Source organism: Muscardinus avellanarius (genome assembly GCF_963383645.1).
Source record: "Muscardinus avellanarius genome assembly, chromosome: 9".
Taxonomy (NCBI): domain Eukaryota; kingdom Metazoa; phylum Chordata; class Mammalia; order Rodentia; family Gliridae; genus Muscardinus; species Muscardinus avellanarius.
In genome coordinates this window covers 2,856,613-2,883,534 of record NC_137795.1, presented here as the reverse complement: position 1 = coordinate 2,883,534, position 26,922 = coordinate 2,856,613, and the positions used below count along the sequence as shown (strand labels likewise).

At 39.8% G+C, this 26,922-nt stretch overlaps 1 protein-coding gene across 1 annotated transcript in view; it reads left to right on the top strand.

Moving 5' to 3' along the window:
• Positions 1-26,922, top strand: part of BBS9 (Bardet-Biedl syndrome 9) — a gene marked incomplete at both ends in the record, with an annotated part of 451,378 nt that overhangs the window by 331,585 nt on the left and 92,871 nt on the right. The window contains one exon of the mRNA XM_080701824.1: positions 5,111-5,293. Within this exon, the coding sequence (XP_080557950.1) occupies positions 5,111-5,293 (183 nt within the window). The remainder of the gene's footprint in view (positions 1-5,110; positions 5,294-26,922) is intronic.

Genomic DNA, 26,922 nt, shown 5'->3' with positions numbered 1-26,922 from the left:
GTCCACATGTCTACAACAGGTGCGGTAATGAGTAGTCTTCTTCCTTAGTAATTTTGATTATCAAAAAAAAAAATCCACTGGGTTATTTTATGGGGCCACCTGTATACATTTGTGTATTTCTAAAAAGAAAAGTCACTCAGTGAGGAATCCAAAGATCGGATTCCTGGCGCTTCTCTGACCGTCATTCATGACCATGGTCAGTGCACTCAGATAGGTTCGAAGTTTCTCTTTCCTCCTCAGAAATTGGGTGCAGATGGGATCAGCAGATCCTGTCTCAGAGGGGCGTCATGAGAAACAAATGATACTCTGACTGAGCCCGGTGCCTGGCTCATAGTGAATCTTCATTAAATGACACCGAAACAGCAATATAATGGGATTCCATGTGTTACACACACATGGAATGTGGAGGCAGATTGGACAGTAAGTTTAGGTGCAGAAATTGGACATGCCTGTGTTCACATAGTATGATTCATGTCTACTGCACTGTTGCTGCTGCTACTTTCCTGTAACCAATTTTAGAGCCTATCTTGGCAGCTGGAAGTATTTGGAATTAATTTCACACTCACTTTATGAGTTGAGCGTTTTCCTACAAGCAGCTCCCTGGGCCTCTGCCTCATTCATTTGGCATCAACTGATATGGCAGTTAGACAGAGATGTCCTCTGGGTCTCCATTTTATTTGGAAACCTTCAATTTGAAAAAGCAAAACAAAGGCCATCAACACATTGCGCTCAAATTTGTTAGCATTTATTGTTTCCTACAGCCCTCGCTTTCTGTTCTGTTGAACACCAGTGAACACACAGCTTGCTCGGCCAGAGATGAGCCCTGAAAACTCACTCTCCCTCAGATTTAAGCCCTAGCAGCTGCTTGGCCTCATTGCTCAGCTCCAGGTGAGCTGCTATGAGATCTTCTAGGCTTTGGTCACACAGATCTGAATCTCGATGGTCTAGTTGTCCCAGCTCTCTTTTCTGTGTTAGTGCTGCACAACTCATTTGGCACTCATGGAGAACAGAGTAAACTTGGCTGTTATGTGTAAAACTAAATTGAGAACATGGAGATCTGTTTAGTATTTCATGCTGGCCAGTAGGTCAGGAAGGTTTTCCTTGGGGGTAATACATAAGGAATTGTTTATCCCATTTCTTTCCAATTTCTGTGACCATTTGGGGATAGTGGACCGTTTCTACAATGGCACAGGAATCTATCCAGTGAGACTGAGACCTAGAGAGATGATGTTTCTCCCGGATTGATGTATTTGGGCCTTGCTCAGGAAAGACCGTGTGGCTTGGGCCGCTGGCTCACTGAGAAGTCATTTTCCACCACAGCTGTGTGTAGCAAGTGGGGTGGGTCCACGGACTGACATGCTGTTACACTGAGTGAGACATCTCCCTTGATAGCGAGGGACGCGCATAAAAGCCTCACTGAGTCCTAGCAAATGCCCCCATGTTTATTATAATCAGATAGCTGCTTAGAGTGCAGCCTCCATCACGTAGCACCCGTGCTCAGAGCACTCAGCAGCTCCCCAGGGCCTACAGAGTGAAGTGCCTGTTTCTTACCTTGACCTTCTTGTTCTCTAAAGCAGTAGCCCCGCTTACCATTTTGGTCTCATAAAATACCCTTCCCAACCTGGGATGTTTGCTTCTCCCCCAACAAGCAGCCTCTGCTTTTCTGCTTTATTCAAGTTGTTTTGTTTCCTCTCAGTGGCCCTTCATCTGAGCTTAGGAGGCATTTCAGGTTCTTCCCGTGGTGTGCTGGTGAAGTTAGCAGCAGGCTCTCTGGTTAGGAGGGCAGGTTGATTTCTGTCTTGTAAATGCTCCCAGAGGCTCGATTTCAAGCTGCTGATATGAGGTCTCTGAATGCAGAGTTGGGAAGAAATGGGCAGCAGCTCACCACTGCAAAGTGATTCCAACATACCGATACAATGGCGTCGGAACCTCTGCATAGCAGTGTGCATAGTAGTTAGAAGTAATGAGTTTCGAGCACTTCTTTACCTTTGTTTTTAATGTAATTTATTTTGTTTTAAATTTATTTAATATAATTTTTAGTGATGGCCCTGTTAAACAACTGGCTCACAAAACTTCTGAAAATCAAACCACTGGTTCTCCCAAGCTGGAGGGGCTGACTGAGCCAGCCCCAGCACACCCCCGCTCCCCCCATCTCCTCCTTTCCAAACCGTCCGTGCTTAGCTAGCTGCGGTCTGCTCAGCTCTGACACCTGCCAGGTGCTCAGGGTCTCAAGCAGGCTTTGGAGTGACACAGACTACAAGCTTTAATCCTACTTTGTTCATTTGCTAGGTGTACCATCAGCCTAGCTATTTAATTTGCCAATCCCAGTGCCAAATGAAAAATGAGGAAGCAAGGGCTGGTAAAACAGCTATTAAAAACTTGCCAAGAGTGTGGTACATGCTTATATCTCAGTACTCGGGAGGCTGAGACAGGAGGGTCACAGGTTTGGGGCTAGCCTCAGCAACTTAGCAAGTCACTCAACAACTTAGTGAAGCCCTGTTTCAAAATAAAAATTAAAAAGTAGGGCTGGGGTATAGCTCAGGGGTATAGTATCTCTGGGTTATCTCTGGGTTCAATCTCCAGCACCACACACACACACACACACACATACACACACACACACGACTTTTTCTTTCTTCAGTAGTGTCTCACAAACTCCTTTGATTTTTTAAAATATTCTATTTAATATTTTTCCAAGTAAGAAAAGATGTTTCAGGTTTTTAGAATGAATTTTACCATTATCAATACCAATTTTAAAAGCAAATATAAGAACATTGAACTCTCATAAGTGAATGCACAAGTCTCTTCTCTTGTGGGTGCTCCACTGTGCCATTTACATAATTAATAAAACACAAGTTCAAAAATAAAATTTTTAAAAATTTGAGGACAGAGATAGTAGAACCTGAATCCAAGCCCTTGTAAGCATGCACACAATTTGCACACTTTGTGTACAGTGTTGTGAACATTTCTTACGTTAGCTGAGCCTCAGAGTTCTCATCTGTGCAAGGGAGCTGGTACCAGCTAAGTTGTAGTGAGAGTGTAGGGATTGAAGACACTGGCACCTGTGTTGTGCGGAGCAGAGGGAGAGGCGCGCGGTTTATGCTCAGTTGAATGGAGGATTGTCATTGAAATAATAATCATAGCATCAATGGAATTCTCCTATAGAGTCTACAGAGTCTTCCTTATATGGTCAATATTTACCTCTAGTATGAACTCTCCAAAGGTAGAGATTAGATCTGTCACCACTGAATTCTTTACAGGCTTCCTGAAACTTCTTGCCCATACCTGGCATTTGGTAGGTGTTTATGACCTTGATCTTTGTATGATTTGACTTTTTGAAAATAAGCATCTGTCAGTATGATGGCCCCACAATAAGACTTAATTGTTAACATTCACAGGAAGAAAAAAAGTATAAACTTCAATTTTAACAGGAGGCAGTTGTAATCTGGGAAGGGGAGGGGAGCACATGATTCCAGGTGTTTTGGTTTAAGGAAAGTGGTCTCTTCGAGGGGACGTCTTGCAGTAATGGGAAGGGATGAGTTCCAAGCCCTATTTGAGTGAAGGAGGCCCTAGGGATATTAATTCTGGCTGCAGTAATCCGTCCCTTTGCTAACTTCTTTCACACTCACTTTCTGTACTGCACAATTAGGACATATTATAGTAATGTTTCTTCCCACTAATTGGTTGTGTATGGACGTTTTCTTTCCAACAAATTGTAAGATCCTCGAGGGCTATGAGATATGGTGTGCTCTTGAATGCCAATGGCAAGCACAGTTCTGGGCAGGTAACGCAGTGCACCTCGTGCAGGGCCTGTTGTGGTCAGACTCTCTAGCTGCCTGGGGAGCTGAACATGAACTGCAGTCGCCTCCTAGAACTCCTGTCAGCCTCAGCGAAGTGGCAGGGAAGCCTGGCCTGCGGGGCCTTTTCAGGCAGGGACCTCCACTTGCACTCTCCTTTCCCTACCTCGTGCTCTTCTCCAGGATCTCCCAGACACTCTGAGGACTGTCCTTTTACAGCCCCTCTCCCCACATGGAATTCGAGAGACCACACAGCTGCAGACTCTACTTGTTTGAATGATGACTTTTTAACAAGCCCTTTGGGCCAGTGTCAATAAGCCATGAAATATCACCAAATGGCTCGTCTGCACCAGACTTGTCTGGTCTGCACGCTCATCCCTTGAGCTGGCAGAACTTATAGAAAGGAGCTCCTTGCCCTGGCTTCTGCTGTTCCTGTTGTGGGGACCGACAGACGCCTTGAGTCTCTGGGCCAGTCAGTTCATTACTTTTAATGAGCACAAAATTCACCAAGACATTAAATTAAAATAAAACACCAGTGGGCAGCCATGGATGTTCCATTCGATTGTTGCTTTAGTTCTTTTTTCCACAGGATTATTCAAAAGGATTTTTTAAAAAAAGGAAAACTCTCCTCACTCCTGCCAATTTTTATCCTAAGTAGATTTGGCATTGTTAAGCTAACACACCCTGAGCCTTTTTTTTTTTTTTTTAAACTTTCAGGTCCCTGTGGGCTGGTGCCTGACATTTGTGTTAAAAATGACATTATTCAACTGGTCTAATGTGTTTGAACATTACCTGCCTTTTAGGTATATTGAATAAATATTTGATATCCCAATATCCTGTAATATGTAGAGACTACTATCAGAGGGAGACATTATTTCCTGTAAAAAAGGTGTAATGAAGTTATCGTTTTAAACTGTAAGGAAAGTACAGTTATTTTGATAAGAATATTTTAGCGGATCAGTCTACATGGATAGTGAGGAAGATGTTAGTAACGTTTTAGAGGTTACTCATATCACCATGTACTGGAGAAGGCAATCGATGGCGAAGCGGACACTAAACAATGTCCCCATTAAACTGATTTCTTGGAGATTTTCATCTCCTGGCCATATGGGTTTGGAATTACTTTGGACATTTTTTGAAGAAGGAAATGAGCAGATGAATGATAACTCTCTTATTACTCAACATAGCTTGTGTTTATGGAAGACAGAGTTCATCAAGTTGTTTTGAAGAAAAACAAAACTGCGCCAAATGTAATTTGTTGAGGGCTCAAGAATTGTGAAATTCTCCCTAACCAAAGTCTGTCGTTTCCACAGGTGATCGCTCTAGCAGATGCGGTTGAGGAGAACCAAGACAGTCTGTTCCAGTCGTTCACCAGGGTGCAAAGTGCCACCCGCCTGGTGGTCCTGCTGATCGGGCTGTGGCAGAAGCTCAGTGCTGACCAAGTTGCTCTTCTAGAAGCAGCATTTTTGCCACTACAGGAAGACATGCAAGAACTGGTAAGGACCCACAAACCCACAGTGGGAACAGCTAGTGTTGTCAAAAAGATTCTAGTTTGGGCAGCATGTCAAGTGGCTATCTCTGTTTTTTAAGGTATCAAATGAAGGCTTGCTTTTTTTTTTTTTTTTTAAACAAAAGTGCTGCTTTCCTTTTCTTTGAACCATAGTAAAAATGTCAAAGGCCCCTTTTTTCTGGAGCTATTTTAAAAATAGGTCTGTAGTCCATTTTTAATGTGGTATCCAGTCTATTTTTTATGTGTTCTTCAATCACTCAGAAGCCAAGGAAATAGTTATTTGACAGCCTGAGTGATGGCAATCAACCTTCAGATTAGCTAATCCTTTCCTTTCTTGCCAGCAAAAACAGTTGGGCCATTTAAATTTGCCCAATGTTTTTAACTTTAAGTGTCATCTCAAAGGTTAGAGAGAGCTGGGTGTGGTGGCACACGCTTGTAATCCCAGTACTTGGAAAGCTGAGACAGGAGAATCCAGGTTTGCAGCCAGTCTCAGCAACTTGTGAGGCCCTCTACAACTTAGACCCTCTTTTAAAATAAAGAATAAAAAAAAGGGGCTGGGAGTATAGCTCGAAGGTAGAATGTCCTTGGGTTCCATCCCCAGTACCACAACACACACACACACACACACACACACACACACGGGTTAGGGAGAGCTGAGATGGCCTTGCTAAAAATGACAGGAGTAGTCTTTTACATTTACAGAGTTCTTTATAATAGTTTATAAAATCTTTACCCTAGAATAGATAATTAGAATGAAAAAAGGAAAACTGAAGGTAGTATTGGATTTTCCACTGAAGGATAAATTAGATCCTTGAATCATAAAGGCCTGTATAAACACCAGGTGCTATTCTAGATGAACTTTTGTGTGATTTTATTTATAAAGATAGAATACATATCTTAGAAATTAGAGACCCTTGAACTTGGTATTTTGCAGTGGAGGAAGCTACTTTGAGGGGAAAATGGCTTCAAATCTATTTTTCCGCCTAGGTATAAGAGTATGGTACTAAAAATAATTGTACTAAACCCAGTATTTCTCAAGTGCTTGCCATGCACTATTTTAATTAGTTCATAAGAATTAGGTAGTTAAGGTGCTATTTTCATATAATGAAAAATAAGGGGAAAATTTAGGCTTTGTAAGTTCTTTTCTGAAACTAGTGGATAGAAGAGTCAGGATGGACCTACATCTCTCTACTTTCAAAGCACATGCTTTTAACCAGCTTACTGTATTTTAGTTAATAAAGTCATGAATATAATTTTGAAAATCAAATTTTGTCAGTTAAATCAAATTTTTACAGTTGGATCAAAGGATTATCGGATTATCAGATGATTAAAAAAAGAAGAAAAGAAGAAACATTTTGTGTTCTAAATAAAATCGCAAAAAAGATGTCTATAATTACTTAGTGACAAATGATAGGAAATTGGTAAGATAATTACAAATAATTCCTAGCTTGGAGAAACTAGAAATGGAGACACTTAACTGTAACTATAGAAAACAAGGATAAAATGGTTAGGATCATGTTAATAAGAATGGTAGTTATTATATATAAACTCTGATTTAGAAGTCAGAAAGGCTTAGACAATCTCAGTTCCTTCTTCTACCACTTTATGACATAATTTCTGTGGTCCATTTTCTTAACTGTTCTAAATCTGTGTCTCTGTCAGATGGAAATAATGACAGGTTCCACCTAATAAGTTGTATTAGAAATTAAATGAGGTAATTGGATTGAGTGCCAAAGGCTAGCCATCATTATTGGAAGTGGTTAGTATAATTTATGTGCATTGTTTATAGCCCTCACTAAGTGTATGCAAATGAGTAGTCTGTCTTTTCATGGTTATTTGTCCATCTCCTCGATCCACTTGAGAGCAAGAATACTATCATGTTCCTTTTTATGTCCTCAGTACCTGGCACAAGGCCTGAGCACAGAGCAGTCAGTATTTGTTGGGTAGATTCATGGAGGAAACGGTGAGGCCAACACGGCAGCCTTGCAGAACAGGCACAGGGCATGTGGCCCGAGGCAGGAGGAAGCAGGGCAGGGTGAGCTACATAGTTTGCAGAGCCGAATGGGTAGGATAATGCAGACACCTTGTGCAAAAGATAGGGGGAAAAGCATGGAAGCGTCGATAAAAATACTTTCCGTCTTCTTTCTTTGTTTAAAATCTGTTGGCTCAAGTGGAAAGCCCCTCAGGGTTGTCCCTGCCCTGCCCCATGGTTCATCGGGGATAGGGGACAGACAACACATTTTCCTTGCGCTTGATAGAGTCCTGCTCATCCTGTGGCCATGGGGATTCTGAGCTCACCGGGCCCTATGTGAATGGGACAGAAAGGAGAAAGGGGACTAAGGTACTGTGCACATCTTTCTCTCTCATGTGCATACTCTGTTACTCCATCAGACTTCACTTGAAAACACAGGTTCAAAGATAAAATTACGAAGAACTTCAAGACAGTGACAGCAAGATATTAAACCCGACAGCAGGCCCTTCTGAATTCAGGGGCCTGTTGACTACGCCACTCCAGTGCTCAGGAAGCTGTCCCTGAGATGTGAAAGAACTTCCTGGGAATAAAGGCTCTAAGTGTAGGAACTGACTCCCAGGAGAGACTGTGGTCTTTCTAGCTCCCGAGATTGTTCAAAGCAGCCTCGTTCGTCTGGGAGTACGTACGTGTGTTCGTCCCTGTCTCAGGTAAATGGATGCCATCTCTTCTCAGAGGTACTTTGCCCTGCCTCTTTGCCATCTAGCTCCCAGAACACAGAGAGGAATAATTCTTTCAACTCTCTCCTGAGTTTGGTAAGATTAGAAGGTGTGCACACTCATTATGTCTCTTGAAGTTATTAATGAGACAAGACATTTGATAAAAACATAACTTGGAGAAGAATGAATCAAAAACGACATTTTAATACTGTGTGTTATGCTCTTCATCTTTAATTAGGTTGTGGTGTTCACTTTGGACTTACACTGTTGAGACAGCTTATATGTCTTGAGAAAAAAAGGAATCCGTTTTCATTCTTGAAGACATACGCCTGCAGTATGTGGTTTTGACATGCTCGTTCACAATCCCCCACATTATGCCTTTAGACCTCACAAATAAATGTTATGTGATGGGTGTCCCACTGAGATGTGAAAGTGAACTACGCAAACCTGAAATAACTTGGAAGGAGGGTGAGGTGGGGAAGAAAGGAGTCTCTTACCAGAATGTTGAAAATATATTCCATATTGAAGTTATTATGATGCCACAAAAATCTGAATGTAATTCAGATGGTTTGGTTGAGGGTAGATGGCAGGATGCATGTGTGAGGGGAAGAGCTTTAGACAGGCGGGCATTTCCAGAAAAGACTCAGCTCAAGGTCAGAGTCCCCACATGTGCTGAGAGTAGAAGAAAAGGCACAGAAGATATTTTATTTGGGTTTTAAATAGCTCATCTCCGTGGTTATCTCCGTGGTCCGTATCAAAGGCAGGCAGGAGGAAACTGGAATACCTTGCCCCTGATGGCATCAGTTTCACCAAGCAAACCTAATTGGAATTCACTGTTGCTAATGGAAAGTAATGCTCTCTGAGCCGCATTATTAACATTGCGTTTACAATGTGATGGCCTTTGGGACTATATTCATCACTGTTTCCTTTGATCTGTCTTTTTGGTAGTGCTTTTTCATCTTTGTCACTTCTTGGTACTGTATTAGGGCTAAATAAATGCCGGTACTGCAGACTATTGTGTAATTTTTTAAGGTGCTGAAACTTATATATGTCAGATGTGTTTTTGTAGGGCTGCCCCTTTCATTCTGAGAAATATATTAAATGTCCTATTTGATATCTACAAAAGTAGCTTCTAAATTCAGTTCAATTTGTAGATTTGACAATCTAGAATTGTCACTAGCATCTTCCTGTGATGATAAAGTTTTGCCCTAAAGAATATTCCACCCAAATCTCTGATAGGACAATTTGTTTTTTCTTTTAGGTGCTGAGGGTCAAACCCAGGGCCTTGTGCATGCTAACCACACTTTACTATTGAGGTACACCCCCAGCCTTGATAGGACAATTTTAAAACAAATTATTTTCATCACTCGCAGGTTAAGAGCTGAGCATATTTCAGAGTACATGAATTTTCAATGCAGAATTTAAACACTTCTACTGACCATCTATCCACTTGAAGTTCTATAGAAAATAATATGTCTCCTAAGGTCAGTGAGGGCTGTGTTACCGGTTTGAGTCTGAGAGAATTTTTTATTGTGGTATTAGACATATCTTCTTCCCACGATGATGCCACAAGAAACAAAAAACTACAAAACCATATATAGTGCAGGATTGGGCTATTAAGAGTCATTTTATGGAATTATTTATTCATTAAATGAATATTCATTGAGCATCTACTAATGTTTTAGGCACTACACTAGGCACATAGCATATCTCAGTAAACAGACTTAAAGCCCATCCTTTGTGGTTTTCCTTTAACGTTATAAGCAAACATCCCAGTTGTGCGCTATCTAATATGGTAGCCACCTGCCACATGAAATTTAAATAAAGTGAAATGAAATTAGAATTAGAAGTTTGCTTGTTGTATTTCAACTGCTGAGTTACCTGCCACATCTGATGAGTGGTTATCACATTAGATGGCCTAGATATAGAACATTTCCATCACTGGGAAAAGTTATTTTGCATAGCACTGTTGGTCATCAAAGGAAAAGGGGTTTATGCGTTAACTCCAGTGCATTGATAAATGCAAGTGGGTGGGATACTGAGTTCCAGTTTCTGCCACAGTGTTTGCACCAGCATCCTTACTGCAGGTGTCCTAGAGTCAGGCTGGTCATACGTGCAATGCCCAGACATTCTGTAAGAGAAAGACTTATCCGAAGAGGTCTACATACCTACGTAAAGGGAGGCAAAAAGCTAGTACAGGTGCTATGACTCCTCCTTTGCTATAGTTTGGAACTGTCCCCAGAGGCCTGAGTGTGGAAGGTTCTGTCACCAGCCTGTGGTGCTATTGGAAGGTGGTGGACCGGCTAGGAGGCAGGCTTAGTAGAAAGAGGTCGGGTCATTGTGAGCCTGGACCTGAAGGGACTTGGGACCTGGCCTCTTCCTTTCTCTCTCCTTTGCTTCCAAACTGCCCCAAAGTGAGCAGCTCCTGCCATATGCTCCCACAATGATGTGGGCTTTTCAATTAAATTTTTTTCCCATTGTACTTGCACATAGCTCTGAATCCTCTTGAAGTCAGCATTCGGCATAGTCACTTCACTTGGAGTTGGTATGTGGATAATCTTTCTTATTACTTAACACCTTACATGACTAAGATTGGTCAGCTAGCAGATGGCAATAGAGCAAGGAGGAAGAGCATCGATACTTCCAGTGGGCAGTGCTGGACTTCTGTTCTGATGTTAATTTGTATTCACTCGACTCCTGAGGAATCGATAATGAAAGGAGCAATAGCTCATTGGTTTGGGGACCTGATTACATAGAATTCTAGAGTTGGAACGAATATTGGCACATTGCTAACATTTTTCTTGACTGCTTATTTTCTTTAAAGCACAATTAATATCTTTGGGATATATTATCTACTATTTGAATAAGAAAAGCTTTATTGTGTTCTTAAGGGCTTAGTAATTACTTCCCTTGTATTGAACTTTAAAATTCCCTGGGAAAGTTAGGATGGAAATTTACATAAGTAGGGAAAGGAGACTTGGACCTCCAGCCTTACTTTTTGATTGATTATTCCTTTTACAAACTGATATGGAAAGAGAAACTTATTTTTAACATGTTCGACATGGTTCATGTGAGAAAACAGATGTTTATAATAGGAAGTCCTATTGTGTGGAGGGGACTTATCAAGGCTAACTTACAAGGTTTAAAGATGTCTACGTCACAGGTCAGATTTGATGTAAGGGCCATTGTGCCTGCTGTCTGGGTTGAGTGATGACCAAGATGGCTAATCATTACTATTATTAATGACTTCTTCTTAAAAGGCAAACAGGAGGAGGAAGTCCGTGTCAGTATTCAGTCTGCCTTTAAGACTGCTCAAGTATCATTGCAATTATAGCTGTCTATGGGAACATAGTGCAGAAAGTAAATATTTTGGCAATTCCCATGCTCTTAGCCAGCAAGATAAACATGAAATAATTAGTTTTATGTTCATGATGGCCTCATACTAGGTTATGTTGCTTGTTAGGTTCAGTGGGTGTTATTTAATTGTATAGTATTCTACCTCATCAGAGTTAATTGTAACATATATCAGAGGCTTGCCGAGGACTTTCTTGCTATTTTGAAAGATGAAATAATTGAGATATGCAAGAATAGGAGCCAGGCAGATTACAATGCACATGTTATACATAATTTTTAAAAAATTGTGTGTGTATAAAATATGAAAAAGTGCTTTAATTGGCACATTTAATATTATTGGTACATTTAAAAATAAGGAAACTAGCTGGGCATGGTGGTGTACACTTGTAATCCCAGTACTTGGGAGGCTGAGCCAGGAGGATTAAAGGTTTGCATCCAGCCTCAGCTACTTAGTGGGACCCTTTGCAACTTAGTGAGACCCTGTTTTAAAATAAAAGATTAAAAATTAGGGCTGGAAATGTAGCGCAGAGGTAGATGCACCTGGGTTCCATCCCTAGTACCACGGGGGTGGGTGGGGGGAGAAACTAAATAAACAAATGAAGAATGGAAACAATCCTTTCCCTGTCTGTCCCCTCAAATCTTTTGTTAAATAAGGTGAGATTTCAATATAAATAACTAAATAAGTAAAATTCAAATACCCACAGTGAAGAAATCAGTGATCATTCTCTCATAATGCTTGCCGTTTTGATTCCTGGGTGGAAATGTGTTTATATTAATTTGATTTCCTTAAAATACCTTTAGCAAACCTATTTTGAGCCTACTAATTATAAATAGATGATTTTCACATTTCTGTGACAATTTTTCTTTTAGAAACATGTGCAGGCCAGGCGTGGTGGCGCGCGCTTGTAATCCCCGCGCTTGGGAGGCGGAGACAGGAGGATCGCGCTGGTTCGGAGCCAGCCTCGCTGGCTTAAGAGACCCTGTTTCCACATAAAGTTAAAAAATAGGTCTGGGAGTGTAGCCCGTGGGATTGTAGCCCGGAGGTAGAAGGGCTTCCAGGAACCCCAGTACCACCAAAAAAAAGAAAGAAAGAAAGAAGAGAGAGAGAGAGAGAGAGAGAGAGAGAGAGAGAGAGAGAGAGAGAGAGAGAGAGAGAAGAGAAATGTGCAGCCAGGCGTGGTGGCACATGCTTATAATCCCAGCATTTGGGAGGCTGAGACAGAAGGATTGTGGTTAGCAGCCAGCCTCTGCTACTTAGCGAGGTCCTTTGCAACTCAATGAGACCCTCTTTCAAAAATAAAGAATAAAAAAATAAGGCTGGAAATTAAGGCTGAAAAATAATGCGCATGGAAATTATTGACTTTCCCTTAAAGCCAGCATGTCTTTCTACTGTAACCACCTGCAGCTTTCTGTCTCTTTGCATCTCTCAGCATTGAGCACGGTGGACTGCTGTTGTACCTTTGGAAATGTTTCTGGGGACCCCCTTGGCTTGGCCCTCGTTTTTTGCACCTGGCTTCCCGTGGTGGCATCTGAAGCAGCCCTTCTGCTGTGTGTCCTCAGTGTGCACCTGTGTGTCTCTGCTGGACGCACAGGCCATGCCTCTTCCCTCACACGTTTGCTCCCACAATTCCTGTAGCTCCCTTGCCTTCTGCATTCAGTTAGAACTCTGGTGCCAGACATGCAGGACTTGCAGTCACTTGGCTCCACCATATCTGGGTCCTAAAACTCGTTTTCTGTGGCTTCTCAGCTTCCCCCCTTCATCCTAGGAAAGCCGAGTTTTCATGAATGTGCAGGTTCTTTCTGCCAGACCAGGATGAGGTGCATTTGCCTCATTCAGTGTCTGCCGTCCACCCTCGTTAAGAGGCAGATCCCTTTCCACTTCCTCACTTTTGTTCTGGCTTCTGTTCTCCTGTGAACTTCACCTGAGGGCATGGCACAGGTTAGCTCTCATTACATTCTCTAAGACATGCGATGGTCTTGTATTTTTGATCAATATAATGACAGATTTTCCCCATTTTCACAGAATTAGAGCAATTGTCTATGTAGGTATATAAAAGTAATCATCTGAGGATTGCTGATACTCCATTTATTTTCATGATGTATTAGATAATTACAGACATTCTTCCAACCACTAAACATTCTTTAAAAATCATATTCTAAAAGGAAACATAGTGTTCCCATTTTGTACACTCATTGTTTTACAAGCTACTCAAAGTTTTCAGGGATATGTAAGAGAATAAGCCATTCTCTCGTGGGCAAATGTTAAAAGATACAGATAAGATGATAGCTAGAGACCACATATAGAGTCGTGTGACACATAGCAATCTTTTAGCCACCTATGGACACTGGTTCCATAAAATTATATCCCCTAGTGACATGGTAGCTGTCTTAGTGTACTGTATTAATTCACATAATGACAAAATTGACTTAGGACACATTTCTCAGTGTATCCCATTTTTAAACTATATGTAACTGTATATTCATACATATGTGTGTTCATATATCCTTGTAACTCAAAGAAGTATACACACAAGTTTCAGTCTTCCTAGTGATAAATAGATGCATGTGAAAGAAACTGTTAGGTCATTCGCTTATCTTGATTTAGCCAAATTTGGTAATACGTAGTCCAAAAAATATGTAATACAGTAGACACACCCACCTATTTCTGGTATGGTCTTTTCAGAGTATCTAGGAAAACATGGGTCATAAAACTAATGCAACATCAGAAATCTAAGTTAATTCACTGAAAACAATAAACTAAAATCTATTTGATACCATCATGTCTGTATTTATAATTATGAAATGCTGAAAGCAGCCTTAATGCTAATAGTTAGAAAATATAAACTGTGATATAGCAATTGAATAGAATACTATGCCAGGCTGGGGTTCAGATTCCTTTTTGAACAAATACTTTACCAATTCTAGGTTGTAATGCAAATTGTGGGACCGTCTGGGCATTGGCTTTACCATCCTCTCTGTGAGGTGGTGAACTAGCTGACGCCCTAAGGACTGGGTCTGCCTTGAAGAGATGGGAGAGTGACCGTTCAGACTTGCTTTAGCTTGCTTTCACTTTATAGTTTTACTGAACCAGTAAACAAATAGTACAGAGGAGGAACAGGATACTGGAAATACGTGTGAACTTGGCGTTCCAGTACCTTCTGCCTGCGGACATCCTGGAGCTTGACGGCAAATGCAATCTGCAGAAGGAGGACGCAACCAGGTCAGAAGTGCCCAGAACCACAGGCTCATACGCTTTGGCTGGGAACTGGTTAGCACTCACCTCCAGGAATTTTTTACATTTTATATCTATCCTTTTCTGGGTGTTTTTTTCAACATAATCTGGACTCCATTAGATATGTCTGTGGGCTACTATAAATGATTTACTGAAATATACAATAAACATTGAACAAAAAATAAACACATACACACACACACATACTATGTGTGTGTTTATATATTTGTGTATATATACATATACATATACATATATATATATATATATACATACTAAGATTTTTCTTTTAAAGACATCCAAGTTTATTTAACATTCAAATTACATATTTTTTTTTAACACAAAGTAACTGCAAGTTGCATCATTTTCTTGGTTTCAGTGAACTAAACTACACACTGATTTCAGGTTTGGGTTTTGGTGTTTATCTGTGTCAGCTGGAAGACCTAAATAATAACAATAATAATACTAACAACAGCAATACTAAAGGTGAATGCTAAGCCATATTTTTAAAAACTTTGACCTAACTGGGGTTGTAGCTTTGTGATACATGTGCTTAGCAGGTGCAGTGGTTTAATTCCTGGGTTCAATTCTCAGCACCACAAAACAAAACAGAAACCCAAAAGAAAGAAAAACCCTGTGACTCCATTTGGAAGCCTTTCAAAGGTGTGTAGGCACACATTTTGTATACCTCTTAAGGTTTTGAAGAATATTGAGATAAACATAAAGTGCTAAATATGGGGTGCCTGGCTGGCAGGTACCAAGTACGGGAAGTTATTATGACTAGTGTGTTTCAACAATAAGATGCCGGTCAGTCACTTTCAGTTCTCTCATTGGAAATAGTGTTAGGGACAGCAAGAAGGGAAGAACCAAGGCACTGCTAATGAAACAACGATGTCGCATTTTTGTCATTTGAAAAATTTTAATCATTGAAAGAACTTGTTGAAATTTAGACATAGATTTTATCATATTCAGCCCTGGTGCCCAAACAAGAAGAAATACAGAAGTGACATAAGAAGTGATCACAGTGGTCCCCAAACTCCTTTGCATTCCATGCTGATCCCCTCACCCGCCAGCCCGCCCAGGCCGTCGCTCTCTGCACTTCCGCACAGCACGGCCCTGTGTCCACCAGGAACGCCGTTTGAGCACCGCTTCTTAACACTGAGCCACTGTTGCCCTCGCGACTTTTTTCCTGAACCTCTAATATCCCTTCTGAAAATTTTCCCTTTCAGCTTAGTTAAGTTGAATCAGATGTAGCTGAAAGTTAAGCAGCTTCTGTCCAAAATAACAGGAGGACATTTTAGGCAAATTGATGTTTACCATTCTAATAATAGTCCTGCGTGATGCATTGATTAATCAAATCACATCTGTGCCAGATATGTGGCAGTTTTGCTGATTCCAATTACATTTCTTGGCCTAGGATAGTAACATATGTGCCTGTATCTCAGTAACAATGCATAACAGTTTCTTCCATCTCCGGGTATCTTCTAACTGGGATACATGAGCTTTTGTTTTGCAAGAAAATACGGAATTGCCATCATTCTTCACTCATCACTACTTGCTTTACCAAGCTCAAGTTTTTACTTCTAACTGCTCTGTTTCCATGTCTTTATGTACACATAGTAACTTTTGTTCAATGACAAGTCATAGTGCATTTTTGGGGTACTGGATATTGAACCAAGGGGCATTCTTTCTTTGTGCTATACTCTCAGCCCTTTCGTTTATTTTTTTATTTTGAAACAAAGTCTTGCTAAGTTGCTGAGGCTGGCCTGGAACCTGTGATCCTCCTATCTCAGCCTCCCAAGTGCTGGGATTACAGGTTTGTGCCACCATGCATGGCTCATAGTACATTTTTAAAAGAAATTTTAGAGGCCAGTTAATTCAACAGGGCAGCATGGACATTGTGTATTGTCAGTGGAAGTGGTATATTATGACAGCTATGATGAAGGCCACACATGCACAGGTAGTGACGGCTGTCACATGTCTGAGATGGATAGCCAGCACTCACTTTATGCCACTAATGTTGGGACTTCTCGTCCCAACTTCAGAGATTTCAAAATGTGCAAATGTGGCGTGGGATAGTGCCCTAGAATTGATGTAACACAACTATAAGCACGGAATAAAGCATTAGAATTACAGTCTTTATAAAAATAGAACTTGTGAGTAGTTTGAATTTGAAGCAGGAAGTTATAGGAAGAGACAAGACCTTGAGTTTCCATTCTGGAGCAGGCATCCTTGACCAGAAATACATTTCATAGATGTAGGAAAAATTGCACCAGTTGTTCATTTTTGAAGAAAAAGCCACAAACAAGCTGTGAGAAGTAATTAAGGTTTAGACTTTATTGCTATCATTTTTAATCTGGCAGATCATGTACCATACTTATGAAAACTAAGTTTAGATCTCACTGCTGTGTAGTTTGTGAGAACCACAGGAGCACAGGCCTTCTCTCTCACCACAGCGAATAAGAATTTGCAGATGAAATCACTTATATTGTTAGTGGGAGTATGCTGCACCTTTTGTGTTTTGAGTGGTAAAACTTTCTAGCTTCCTAGGAAATAAAATCTAATTTCTATGGTTTAATAGCAGTAATTTGTTGCTTTCTAACCTATCATGTTTGAATTCAAGGTCATAAATATTTCCATATAGTTTTTAGCAATCTCAGAATGAAATCAAATAAGCTGCAGTAATTAGAAAATCTCCCCATTTTGTAAGGGGAAGAGTAGGGAAATTAAACATACATAAAAATACATCTATACAATCTAGACCTGCCTCCCACAATCCAAAGCAATGCAAGGAAGACAACTTTTATTGGGCCGTAATAGATGCTGGCAACGACCAGCTTATATTAATGATGTTTCCTACATTATCTCATTTAGTCACCATGATGTCTCTTTGAATGAGGAGATGGTAGCAGATGCTATGCATATTCTACCATAGCACTGCTGAAAGCATCTACCTGCTAAACACCTGCAAGGTTTTGTTTTGTGTTTTGTTTTGCTTAAGAACTTTCCTCATTTGGCAGAGGTGGGAGTGCCACCATGCTCAGCTAGTGGCTGATGGGATTTGGTAGGAAAACACTCAGCTCCTCATCCCACAGGCAGGGAAAGTTTGAGATATATACTTCTCCCAGAGTTGTCTAGCAGGATTAGCACCAATTGCCTCCAGTGGTATCACTCAGGAGCACGCCCTTTATTGGCTATTCCCTCTTCTCCATCTCATTTCCCTACTCTCCTCTGGCGGTTTTTGGATCAGTTTTACGTATATCTTTGTCTCCAGATGATTCATTCCAATATACAGATGGGGAAATATGCCCAAGGTCACAGATCTAGAAAATAACAGAAAAGATTTGAGCCCAAACTAGGGACTTCACACAAATGAACATTTGGCCCAAAAGAGGAACTTAGGGTCAGATGATCACATTAAATTTTTTTCTAGCTTGACTACTTTAATTAGGACTTAATGTGCATTTTTTTATACTTAAGCATATCTCAGTTATATTCTATACTAGCAAATGATGATAAATTGAATCTGTGTATATTTTACTTCATGTAACATTAAACTGAAATTAAACTATATAATCAATTTTTGCACAGAACTGATTGGAAGGTATATTATTGTGTCAGACAAATGCACAAACCTCTCTGTCTTGAATAACCTTTATATGACAAATAATTTTTTATGTTATTCTAAAAAGAGGACTGAGTTATGGGGCTAAAACAAATCATTCTGACTGTACTTTATCTGTATCTCTCTAAATAATGTTTCATTTCTGCATCTTTATATTTTTAAGATTCTTTTATTGTCACCAAGTGTAGGACCTATATCTGATTCACCTTTATATATACTTTTAACTTCACAGTGTTTAGTGTAATATCTCATACCAGTGGGCCCTAAGTGAATGTTTTTAAATAAATGATTATATAGATTCATACTAGTGCTTTATTTGAGCAGAAAAGACATTTAGAATTAAGACCAGTAGAAGGATAAACATACCACCTCATAAGTAGTTACAGCTTTGCGATCTGAACCGCCATACTGCCTTTCTATCTTTGAGATCTGGCTTGATTGGTCTAACAATGGCACTAACATTGAATGATATGCACATCAGTCATTCCACACTCTTGTAGATGGGCTTTCTCCACACTTGAATTCTATTGAAGAAAACAAATAGAAATCTAGTATGTAGATATTCTGTAGCTGTTTCTATCCATTGAAAGACCTGACTTATAAAAAGTAGGTGGCTACCTCTTAAAATAGTGGCACTTCTGGGTGGTCTTGAAAAATCCAAACTAATTAAAGGGAAGAGAAACTGAAAAGAATCACGTATTACTTGACACTTTAATCATTGGTTTCATATGTTTTTGGATTTTATTTTCTTGAGTTTGGTCATTTCTGGTTTTCCGAGATTATGAAGGACACAGCACTGTCGGGGAGAAGTCAATGCTTTTATTTACTCAAATGAATCTTCTCTTTTACTGGGGATGGGGAGTCCACTGAAGCTTTTCTGTTATTGGACAGTAGCAGTAGCTGCTCTAAGTATTCTCAGTAATGAGACCCTGCAATGAGCATTTATAATTCAGACTCATCAGAGTCAAGTCTGACCTTTGTTATGTTTTTAGGAGTTATGGCATCTCAAGGCTATCCCCAGATGCCAGTTTCAGTGGTCTCTGCAGGTGCCAAAAGCTTTGGTGGACTCTTTAAAAAGTTTAACTCAACCAGATTGTCACAAATCAATGCTTTTGATCATGTAGTAAAATATCCTTTATGCATACGGAGGTTATACACTTGATGAAGAAGCTGATGAGGGAAGGAAAGGCACTTGGAGGGAAGAGCTCCAAGAACTTGGTGCACACATGTTCCTATCAGTCTATACCTCTGTATGATATGTAAGTACAGTGCACCAAATAAAAGAACATTTTTTTTAAAGCTGATGGAAATTTTGGTTCTGTGAGTCTGTTAATTTTTGCTATTAATTTTTCAGTGGGAAAAGTCATTTCTGAAGCTCAGATAGTAAATGGAGCCTAAGCAGATCTGTTGAAAGACACATAATGGGGATTGGTATTTTAAGATGGCGACAAAGCAGCAGTGCGTAGGAGTCCTGCTGACACTCGATCTCCATTGCCTCAAAACAGTGCTCTACAAAGCCAGATAATACTATCAGTAGAGGAATAAAAGTGATAAACACAGGAACAGAGAAAAAGAAGACTAGAAGACTGACCAGAGAGAAAAAAATCCCTCCCGCCATGTGGCGGCAGGCGCCATGCTGGCGCAGTCTTTCTGCAAAGCACTGCACTCCAGAGACGAAAAGGAAAACCAGGATTTGGAGTGAGCAGCAGCAGATCCACGGGTTGTAGTCACCCCACACAAAGACCCACAGCTTCCAGGAGCTAACCACGCCCTCCAGGGACCCAGAGTGGAGCTCAACACCAGAATAGAAACCCGCCAGTCTCCTGGCACACCACGGCAGCACCATCATGCCAGCGGCAGCCAAGCTCACCATGCCCCCCAGAGTTCCAGACCAGCGTACACCAAAATCATAAGTGAAACTGTATCCCACAGGAGAACTACGAGTGCTGTGCCCCTAGGGACTCACACAGCCATGATAAACTACCTGGGTCTGAGATCTTGTGGTTCAACCCAGTGAAGGAGGAGTGGAGGCAGAGATTACCACACCCTCCAGAGACTCAGAGCTGTGCTCAATAACACTATAAGTGAGGTTGTGGTCCCCGCGAGAAAATGCCCAGCTGGGCACCCCTAGGGACTCACACAGCTCCAATAAACACCCCGGGCCTGAGACTTCCTGAAAGCAGGAGAGGAAGCTGCTGTTGGACATAACAGAAGCTCTGACAGACTCAGGATTTGATCAGTGGAAAGCATGGGGGAAAGTCTAGCTTGACACTAGACCCAACGAATAGAAGCTCTGGGATCACCACAGACCTCCAATTGTGGAAAATGGGGAAAAGTCAGACCAGACCAGCTCTACCCTTGAAGAACAGAGACTCTTGCATTGAGTTTGGTCTCAGAGGCATATCACCAATAGTGGCAAGGAGAGACTGAGACCACAAACCGGTGGAAAGTGCGGAGGGTGACCCAGCCCCAGTGGTATCAGCCATCTGCATAGAATGAAAAAATCTCAGAACCAAACACTCAGCAAGCAGGGTGCTGGTGGTACTCAGTGTCTGCACAGAGAGAGACTGCAGCAGACCTATCTGCTGAATAATCATTTATTTGTAGAGTTGCATTAATTTGTTGTTGAGGTTGTTTTGTGTTGTTGTTCTGTGTGTGTGTGTGTGTGTGTGTGTGTGTGTGTGTGTGAGTGTGTATGCCTGTTTGGGTTTTTGTTTGTTAGTTTTTTTTGTTTTTAGCCTCTTCCCAAACCCTCTTCTAAGCTTCTTCCTTTGCACATGCCTACTCTTTTCTCACTGTCCCTTCCTATATTTTTCCGCTTTTTCTCTCTCCCTTCTCTTGTATCACATCCACTTCATATCATTATACCACAAACTCTACATTGGTTACTAGAATACTACTTCATTCTTAATATTTCTAATCTCTAGTACATACTACTTTACTCTCATTCTATTTGACCCCATCTGAGATATTTTACCCTTTTCTTCCATTTACTCCTGCACTTCCCTCCTTCCTCAACCTTTACTGTTGAATACAATTCAAACTTCCCTTGGATATACTAGCTGACATCTAGAGACTGAGAGAAACTATCAAAAGCAACAGAGACAAACTTCTGAAAAGGAGTAACAAGGGAGCAGTGAGCTCCCACAACTCCATAACCGCAGAGCCTGATGACACAGAATTGCAAAATCTCCAGACGGTGAAATCAGGAATGCAGCTTTAGAAATAATACAGGAATTCTGAAAAGAATTTAGAGAGAGTCCGAAAGAAATAAAGGATACAATCATTGAAGTAAAGGAGTCTATTCAAACAATAAACGATCGCTTAGCCCACATGGATGGTAGAATCTCGCTCCTAGAAGATGATCACTCCAAAAATGAACACATAATTTGTAACATAGAAAAAACAATTCGACATAAGGAATTAGACATTGAAGAAATATGGGCACGTCTTAAAAGAGCTAACCTAAGAATAATTGGCATAGAGGAGGGAAAAGAAGGTGAAACCAAGGGGTTCAACAATCTTTTCAAAGAATAATAGCAGAAAAATTTCTAAACATAGAGCAAGAGATTGACACACAGGTACAGGAAACTTATAGAACCCCCTTTAGAAAAGACCAGAGAAAAGGTTCCCCATGCCATATAATAGTCAAAATGACCAATGTAGAAGCCAAGGAATCTTAAAGGCAACAAAACCAAATGACAAAGTGACATTTCAGAGGGAAACCAGTTAGTATCACTCCAGATTTCCCAAACTAAGTCATGAAAGCCAGAAGGGCCTAGAGTAACATATTCCAAACTCTGAAAGAAAATAACTTGCAGCCAGAAATTTCATACGCAGCACAACTATCTCTCAAATTAGGGAAATAAAAATCTCCCATGAAAAACAGTAGCTGAAGGAATTTATGTCTTCAAAACCAGTGCTAGAGAAAATACTCAGAGATTAACTGCAAAGAAGAAACAAGTAATACATACTAGAACCAGAGAAACAAGAATTTCCATTCAGCAGATAACTAAGAAGAGAACAAACAGTATCTCAAACAGAAGTAAAATCTCAACATGTTAGGAATTAAAAATCTCTCAATAATCACATTGAATGTAAATGGCCTCAACTCCCCAATAAAAAGTCTCCAAGCAGCAACATGGATTAAAAACCAGAACCCATCTGTATGCTGCTTGCAAGAAACACACCTTGTAAGTAAAGATTGAAACAAACTTAAGGGAGCAGGGTAATCCATGCCAATGGAACACGAAGACAGGCAGGAGTTGTAACTATATCAGATAACTTAGACTGCAAGCCCAAGCTGATTAGAAGAGACAAGGAAGGTCATTTTTACTATTAAAAGAAACAATCCAGCATGAGGAAATAACTAAATCAACATTTATGCTCCAAACATAGGTGTAGCTACTTTCATAAAACAAACTCTTTGTGATATTGTGATATTAATTCCAAATACAATAATACTGGGAGACTTCAACATACCCCTCACACCATTAGCTCAGTCTTCTAGACAAAAGGTCAGTAAAGACACCTCAGACCTAAGGAACACCATTAATCAAATGGACCTGTTAGACACATGTAGAATATTTCACCCAATTACAGCAGAGTTCACATTTATCTCAGCTACTCACAGAACATTCTCCAAAATAGATCACACCCTGGGTCACAAAGTTAGAACTAGCAAAATAAAAAAAAATGTGACATATTTTCCCTGTGTCTTTTCAGACCATAATGGAATGAAATTAGAAATCAACTATAATAAGACTCAGAGAAGCCACATAAACATGTGGAGACTGAACACCACACTTCTAAATGAAGAATGGGTCATACAAAAAGTAAGGGATGAAATTAAGAAATTTCTAAAAACAAACGAAAATAGAGATATAACTTATCAAAATCTCTGGGACACTCTGAAGGCAGTATTAAGAGGAAAATTAATAGCACTGAGTACTCACATTAAAAAAACAGAAAATCTTCAAATAAATAACTTAATGACACATCTCAAAGCCCTTGAAAAAACAGGAACAATCTAACCCCACACTGGTAGAAGACAGGAAATTGTTAAAATCAGAGTGGAAACAAAGTAGAGAATAAAAACACAATACAGAAAACCGAGAAAATCAAAAGCTGATTCCTCAAAAAAAATTAACAAAATAGATAACTGCTAGCCAATTTAATTAAAAAAAAGAATCAACCCAAATTTTGAAGATAAGAGATGAAAAAGAAGATAGCACAACTGACAGCGCAGAAATCCAGAGGATTATCAGAAATTATTTTGAAAAACTATACTCCAACGTCTTTTCATGTATCTATTGGCCATTTGTATCTCTTCTTTTGTGAAATGTCTATTCATTTCAGTTACCCATTTCTTGATTGGGTTGTTTGTTTTGCTAGTGTAGAGTCTTTTGAGCTCATTGTATATTCTGGATATTAGCCCCCTATCAGAGTGGTGGCTGGCAAAGATCTTCTCCCATTCTGTAGGCTTCCTCTTTAAGTTCTTGATGGTTTCCTTTGATGAGAAGAAACTTTTTAGTTTGAAGAGATCCCACTTATTAATTCTTGCTGTAATTTCCTGTGCTTTGGAAGTCTTAGTGAGAGAGTTACTCCCTGTACCTATATGTTGGAGTGTAGATCCTATGCCTTTCTCTAATAACTTCACAGTCTCTGGACTAATTTCTAAGTCTTTGATCCATCTCGAGTTGATTCCTGTGCATGGTGAGAAGTAAGGATTCAGATCCAGCTTTCTACAAATGGATAGCCAGTTCTCCCAGCACCATTTGTTGAAAAGGCTGTCTTTTCTCCAGTGTATGAGTTTGGCCCCTTTGTCAAAGATCAGTTGACTATAGATGTGTGGGTTTATCTGTATCTTCTATTCTGTTCCACTGGTCATTCTGCCTATTGTTGTGCCAATACCATGCTGTTTTTACTACTATTGCTCTATAGTGTAATTTGGAGTCTGGGATTATGATGCCTCCTGCCTGGTTCTTCTTGCTGAGAATTGCTTTGGCTATTTCTGGGTCTTTTCTTCCTCCATACAAAATTCATAACTGATTTTTCCAGGTCTATGAGAAATGTTGTTGGTATTTTAATGGGGATTGCATTGAATCTATAGATCACTTTTAGCAGAATGGCCATTTTGATGATATTAATTCTGCCTGTCCATGAGCAAGGGAGATCTTTCCATCTTCCAAGGTCTTCTTCAATTTCTTTCTTTAATGTTTTGTAGTTTTCTCTGTAGAGGTCTTTTACATCTTTGGTTAGGTTTATTCCTAGGTATTTTATTGGTTTAGAAGTTATAGTAAGTGGAATAGTTTTCTTTATTTCTTTCGTTGTGGATTCATTGTTGGCATAAAGAAAAGCAACTGATTTCTTTAGGTTGATTTCGTATCCTGCAACTTTGCTGTTCAACATCACTGGCAATCAGGGAGATGGAAATCAAAACTACGCTGAGATTCCATCTAATCCCAATCAGAGTGGCAAACAAAGAAATCAAACAACAACAATTGCTGGTGAGGATGTGGGGAAAGTGGAACTCTTTTACACTGTTGGTGGGAGTGCAAAGTAGTTCAGCCACTATGGAGATCAGTATGGAGATTCCTTAGAAAACTGGGAATAGATCCACCATTTGATCCGGCTATACCAATCCTGGGTATCTTTCAAAGGGGTTGAAATCAGAGAACTACGTTAACATATGCATACCCATGTTCATAGCAGCACAGTTTGTAATAGCCAAAATACGGAACCAACCTAGATCTCCATCAACAGATGAATGGATTGCAAAATTATGGGAAATATACACAATGGAATTCTATTCAGCTATAAAGAAAAATAAAATAATAGCATTTGCAAGAAGATGGAAGGCACTAGAGAACATTATGTTAAGTGAGATTAGTAAGCACAGAAAGAGAAGGGACATATTTTTTCTCTAATATGTCTATGCTAGGGAGTATTGGTAATACCAGAGGGATTCCAGATGATGGAGGGGAAATCTCAGCAAAGCTTGAACGAAAGGATAGGAGAGGAAGAAAGCTGAGGTTGTTCAATGGAGGAGCTACATTCGAATATGTGCAATAGCATAAATACAACATGATTAACCTGGACACTCTCTATTGGGGGGGAGGGAAAGGGAGGGGGAAGGGCATGAAGCACAATGTAAATGTATACCACTCTCAATATATTCCGCTTATAAAAAATAAAAATTAAATAAAAAAATAAAAAAACTATACTCCAACAAAATGGAAAATCTGGAGGAAATTGACACATTTCTAGATAAATACAACCTTCCTAAACTGAGTCAAGAAGACATAGAATATATAAACCAACCAATAGCAATAAAAGAGTTTGGAACAGCAATAAAGACCTTACCATCAAAGAAAAGCCCAGGACCAGATGGCTTCCCAAGTGAATTTTATAAAACCTGTATAGAAAAGCTAATCCTGATACTCCTAAATCTATTTCGTGAAATAGAGAGAAACAGGACTCTCCCAAATACATTCTATGCAGCTAACATCACATTAATACCAAAACCAAATAAAGACAGTTCAAGGAAGGAAAACTAGGCCTATATCTCTGATGAACTTGGATGCAAAACTGCTAAACAAAATACTAGCAACACGCATTCAAACCACATCAAGAGCCGGGCATGGTGGTGCATGCTTGTAATCTCTGTGCGTGGTAGATGGAGACAGGAGGATCGCATAGGTTCGAAACCAGCAGCGCTGGCTTAAGAGACCCTGTTTCCAAATTTTAAAAAAGTATAAAAAATAGGTCTGGGAGTATAACATTTATTTATGGTAAAAAGCACTGCAGAGAATCAGAATAGAGGAACACACCTCAACATCATAAAGGCAATCTAAAATAGGTCCACAACCAACATCATATTAAATGGAGAAAAACTTCGATTCCCCCCAAAACAGGAACAGGACAGGGATGTCCATTATCACTACTTCTTTTCAATATAGTTCTTGAGACTATAGCCAGAGCAATAAGGCAAGAAAAGGAAACCAAAGGAGTACAAATAAAAAAGAACTCAAACTTTCACTATTTGCAGATGACATGATACTATACCTAGAAGACCCAACAAACTCAACCAAAACACTTAAAGAACTGATCAACAAATTCAGCAAAGTGTCTGGTTACAAAATCAATCTTAAAAACTCAGAAGCTTTTCTGTAAACCAACCATAAATCCACTGAAAAAGAAATTCAGAAAACACTTTTACTCATTATTTCTGACAAAAAAAAAAAATACTTAGGAATAAACTTAACCATGGAGGTAAAAGACCTCTGCAGAGAAAATTATAAAACATTGAAAAAAATAAAAAAAGATCTTAGAAGATGGAAATATCTTCCTTGTTCATGGATAGGCAACATAAATATCATCAAAATGGCCATGCTTTCAAAAGTGATCTACAGATTCAATGCAATAAATACCCATTAAATTACCAAGATCATTTCTCACAGACCTAGAAAAATCAGTCCTAAAATTCATTTGAAACAACAAAACACCCAGAATAGCCAAAGTAGTTCTCAGCAACAAAAACCATGCAGGAGGAATCACAATACCTGACTTTAAACTATACTACAAAGCCATTGTAATAAAAACAGCATGATAATGGTACAAAAACATATACATACACCAGTGGCGCAGAATAGAAGACTCAGAAACAAAGCCACACATTTATAGCCAATTGATATTTGACAAAGGGGCCAAAATT